This window comes from Ixodes scapularis, unplaced genomic scaffold, assembly GCF_016920785.2.
Source record: "Ixodes scapularis isolate PalLabHiFi unplaced genomic scaffold, ASM1692078v2 PGA_scaffold11__112_contigs__length_91849675, whole genome shotgun sequence".
NCBI classification, from domain to species: Eukaryota; Metazoa; Arthropoda; class Arachnida; order Ixodida; family Ixodidae; genus Ixodes; species Ixodes scapularis.
In genome coordinates, this window is record NW_024609837.1 from 29,079,584 (window position 1) to 29,084,342 (window position 4,759).

General features: G+C 52.1%; 1 protein-coding gene across 1 annotated transcript; it reads left to right on the forward strand.

Annotated features, from left to right (window-relative positions):
* The first annotated feature begins 300 nt into the window (after positions 1–300).
* On the forward strand, positions 301–954 carry LOC120846607. Its single transcript, XM_040218433.1, has one exon. The coding sequence runs from the start codon at positions 301–303 to the stop codon at positions 952–954; it is 654 nt and encodes a 217-aa protein (XP_040074367.1).
* The last annotated feature ends 3,805 nt before the right edge of the window (positions 955–4,759 follow it).

Below are 4,759 nucleotides of genomic sequence, written 5' to 3' on the forward strand. Positions count from 1 at the left end.
AAACCGTCGGAGGCCAGCCTAGAAACCATTTTCGAGGTATCAGGCGAGCATTTCTCACCGAAGCCTTCGGAAGTCGTCGCAAGCTTTAAGTTCAATTCACGGATGTGTCATGACGGTGAGACAGCGGCGGATTTCTTTGCTTGTCTGAACAAGCTGGCGGATGATTGCGGATTCGGCGCGTTCTGAAATAGAATGCTGCGAGACCGCATCGTCGGAGGTATTAACGACGAGATGATACAAAGGCGACTCCTAGAGATTCCAGATTTGACCCTTGACCTCGCAAAAAAGATGGTCGTTGCAATGGAAGACGCGAAGAAAGATTCGCAGATGCTATCGACGTCTATCCAGCCAAACCTCGCGTCAGCTAACACAGTGTCACGCGATGCAGCTGTGAACCCGAAGCGGAAGACTGGCACCATCTCGTGTTTTCGTTGCGGAGGCGAGCATTACGCCACACAGTGCCGTCATGCAAGTACCACTTGTCACAAGTGTCGGGGAAAGGGGCATCTGGCACGAGTGTGCAAGGGGAAGACAGCGGATGCGACCGCCGGCGGCCCGACGACGTCCACTAGAATACCGAGATCGGTACACACCTTGGACGAAGCGGGCCAGTCGCAAGATGTCTCACTGCCAGAAGTCTATGAGATGTGGGAAATGACATCTTCTGCAGTCGACGGCCAACCTTTCCGAGTGGAAGTTACGGTGAACGGGACTCCATTGCTGATGGAACTTGACACGGGAGCTGGCGTGTCTGTTGTGTCTGAGGAGACATTTCGACGCGAATTTCCATCAAGGCAGCTGGACCCGTCGCGCATCATGCTGAAAAGCTATTCAGGTGAACTTTCCCCAGTTCAGGGAAGCCTTACTGCAACGGTGAGACTTGGAAACCGCGAATGTCAGGACATCCTGTATGTTGTCCCTAGCACCTGCCCATCTCTGCTAGGACGTGGTTAGATGAAAGGCCTTGGCATCAAGCTTTCCAACGCGAAGGATGTCAACTTTGTGACTTCTGTAGCGAACCTCGTTGCTGAATACTCCAGTATCTTTGATGAAGGTCTAGAAACTTTCAAGGGGGTGGCCGCAAAGATAAATCTTCAGGACAACGCCAAACCAAGGTTTTTCAAGCCTCGTTCAGTTCCATTTGCGATGCTTGACAAAGTCAACGAGGAGTTGCAACGCATGGAACGGGAGGGAGTCCTACGTCCAGTGAAGACTTCGGAATGGGCTGCCCCTATTGTACCGGTCCTGAAACAAAGTGGGCAGATTCGCATCTGTGGAGACTTCGAAGTCACTGTGAATCCTGTGACTGTACCTGAAAAGTACCCGATCCCGCGAGTGGAGGACCTGTTTGCTAAGCTGAGCGGAGGCGAGGAATGCAGCAAGTTGGACTTAAAAGATGCATACCTACAAGTTAAACTTGATGAGAAGTCGTCACAGCTGGTTACCATCAACACTCCACGAGGTCTGTACCAGTACACTCGCCTGCCGTTCGGTGTGACCTTTGCACCATCGATCTTTCAACGAGAGATGGAGAACCTATTGCAAGAACTTAAGCACGTCGTTGTATATTTCGACGACATTCTCGTGACAGGGCGAAACGATCAAGACCACCTGGAAAACCTGGGCCAAGTGCTGAGTCGGCTGCAGCAAGCTGGGCTGAAGCTGAAGCTGTGCAAGTGCGATTTCTTGGTTCCCCAGGTTAAATACTTGGGTCATGTCGTTAGCTCTGCGGGATTCCAACCAAACCCAGAAAAGACTGGCGCAGTACTGAAAGCTCCAAGGCCTACCGATGTAAAAACGCTGCAGTGCTACCTGGGACTGGTCAATTTCTATCGTCGGTTCCTGCCTAACTTGTCCAGCGTTCTACATCCGTTAAACCATCTTCTGGGGGCAAAGACGCCTTGGACTTGGGGTGCGGACCAGGAGCAGGCTTTTCGTCAGAGCAAGGAGTTACTGCTGTCTGCCGCGGTATTGGCGCATTATGACCCGAAGAAAGCAGTGGTGCTTATCTGCGATGCGTCACCGTACGGAATTGGGGCTGTCCTTGCTCACCGAGAAGATTCAGGTGCTGAGAAACCAATTGCGTTTGCATCTAGAGGTCTTCTGCCGGCTGAGCGCAACTGCAGTCAGCTTGACAAGGAAGCCCTGGCTCTGATATTTGGTGTGACTAAGTTTCGGCAATACCTGTGGGGCCGTGACTTCGAAGCGGTCACAGACCACAAGCCCTTGCTGGGGCTGCTTGCTGCGGACAAGCCTGTACCTGAGACCTGTTCGCCACGTGTGCTGCGTTGGGCACTGATGCTGTCGGCTTATAGCTACAAACTCAAGTACAGACCTGGTTCACACATAGCAAATGCGGATGTCTTGAGTAGGCTGCCGCTGCCAGTTCCTCCATGTTCCATCGAGCGGCCAGCCGAGGTATTCATGCTCGAGGGGGCCTATCCTCGCGTACTACTTGCGTCTGTCGTGGCCGACGCCACTTCAAAAGACTTGATTTTGGCGAAGCTTCGAGATCATTTGTGGTCTGGAGCTGAGCTGCATGACCCAGACTTAAAACCGTACGCTCCTCGAACAACTCAGCTGTGCGTACAAGAGAACTGTATCCTGTTGGGGTCAAGAGTCGTCATCCCAGGATCCTTACAACCAGAGGTTCTACGACTCTTGCATAAAGGTCATCCAGGGATCGCCAAAATGAAGGCCGTGGCTAGGAGCCATGTATGGTGGACATCATTAGATGAAGACATTGCGGCTACAGTGCGGGGATGTCGTGTGTGTCAAGAAAACCAGCGACTCGCACGACCCGCACCAATGATGCCATGGCCATTCCCAGAAAAGCCATGGTCTCGTCTTCATATCGACTTTGCTGGACCAATGATGAACCGATATCTACTCTTCGTGGTCGACGCCTACTCAAAATGGATTGAGGTCGTTCCTGTGTCCACGCCGTCGGCAGAAGCCACGATCCCTTGCCTGCGGGTGATGTTTGCCTGTCACGGACTACCAGACCTCGTCGTATCCGATAACGGGCCGGCATTTATAAGCGGTAGCTTTAAGAAATTCCTTCAACAAAAGGGAATAAGGCAGATTCTAACACCCCCGTATCACCCAGCGTCAAATGGAGCCGCTTTGCGAGCGGTTCAAACCATAAAGTTGAAGCTGAAGAAGGCAGCTGATGGAAGTTTTCAGTATTAGCTGGCCCGAATCCTGCTCAACTACAGAACTACACCTCATGAAACCACAGGGTGCACTCCGGCCGAGTTACTGATGGGCCGCAAGTTGAAGACTGCTTTGGCTCTACTTCACCCGGACCTGAGGTCAAGCGTATCGAAAAAACAACTCATCCAGAAGATGGCGCACGACAGGGGTGCTCGACTGATACCAACTGTCCAACCGGGTGATGCCGTTTATGCGAGAAATTTTCGACAAGGTCCACCATGGGTACCGGCAACTGTGACCGACACTCCAAGTGACCACATCACAGATGTCGCACTCCCAGATGGTCGGTGTTGGAGACGTCATGAAGGACATCTGCGTCCTGACCTATCCCAAGCTAGGGCATCATCGGGTCCGCGACCAGAGCCGGTGGATCAGGCCGCTCCTCCTAATGAGAATGTGCCTGTACCACTAGAGGATTCTGCCCAAGCGGTACCTCAAACCGTAACAGCTGAATACCAGCATGACGATACTCAGCCTGTTCCTGGCATTCCGCTACCAAGGAGTCCTGGTACTCCACTACCGAGAAGAAGTAATCGAGCACGAAAGCCTCCTGTGCGCTTTTCGCCGTGAAAATCGGTGGGACCTTGGCTCATTTTTGTTAGGGGGGGAAGGAATGTGATAGACAGCCAGGTGGCGCCCCCTGCACACCTGGTATATAAAGAGCATGTCGCACGAGATTAAAACAGATGAACACTGGGCAAGCTTGCGTGCACTCGTCAATGCCCCGCTGTCCCGGGAACTCGCCGAACATTACAGGTAGCTACACATCGAATCGTGACAAGGGAAGCTTCCCCCGTTCGAATATCTCCTCGACGTACTCCCCTTGCACAGAGGTCACACGTCGATGACATGGTGAAGACAATGCTGCAACAGGGCTACAACAGGCGTTACGAAACAATTCTCAATTTGGATGCGTTTCTATGTTTCGGTTTTTTGTCGGAGCGCATCTCCGTGCCAGCAATCCCGCCCATTGATCTCCGCTAGGGGGCTGGATGGTGCATTGAGCAAGCAGGTAGGAAACCATCGGAAGTACAGTGAACTAGAATGTAGGGGCCGTGGAAAAAGCGTCGGCGGCGCCCCATCGGCCGTGTGAAGCCAGAAGAGTAGACTGCCGCGAATGGCGCTGTTATTAAAATACGGAGAGCATGGCTACTGTAACATGGGATATGGCGTCGCGTACGTTCTCAGGTGGTTTCTCTGGAGTCTACGGTCGTTTTCGCAATTTGTTTTCGTGAATGTCAAGTGCTTTGCATTTTGATTACATAGGTTCGAGTCTTGCCGCTAAGCAATATAAACGAAGAGAAAAAAGATGAATGCGCACCGCTACGCGCCAGCATGCAAGACTGGTTACCCCTTTTTTCACTACATTGTCCAAGTAAGCTTTAAACATAAATTCATAGACCTTGAAACACCCATAAAGCCTACATAGGCCACACTAATGAACCGCTAAGATAAAAAACAGCTACGCTTGGCGCGAACTTCGTTGGCAGGAGTGCTCCGAAATCGAACACCAGCGCTATCTGGTGGGTTCTACACGCAGCGC

Excerpts from the sequence above, each read along its gene's own strand:
- LOC120846607 (XM_040218433.1), top strand. The coding sequence starts at position 301 with ATGGAAGACGCGAAGAAAGATTCGCAGATGCTATCGACGTCTATCCAG.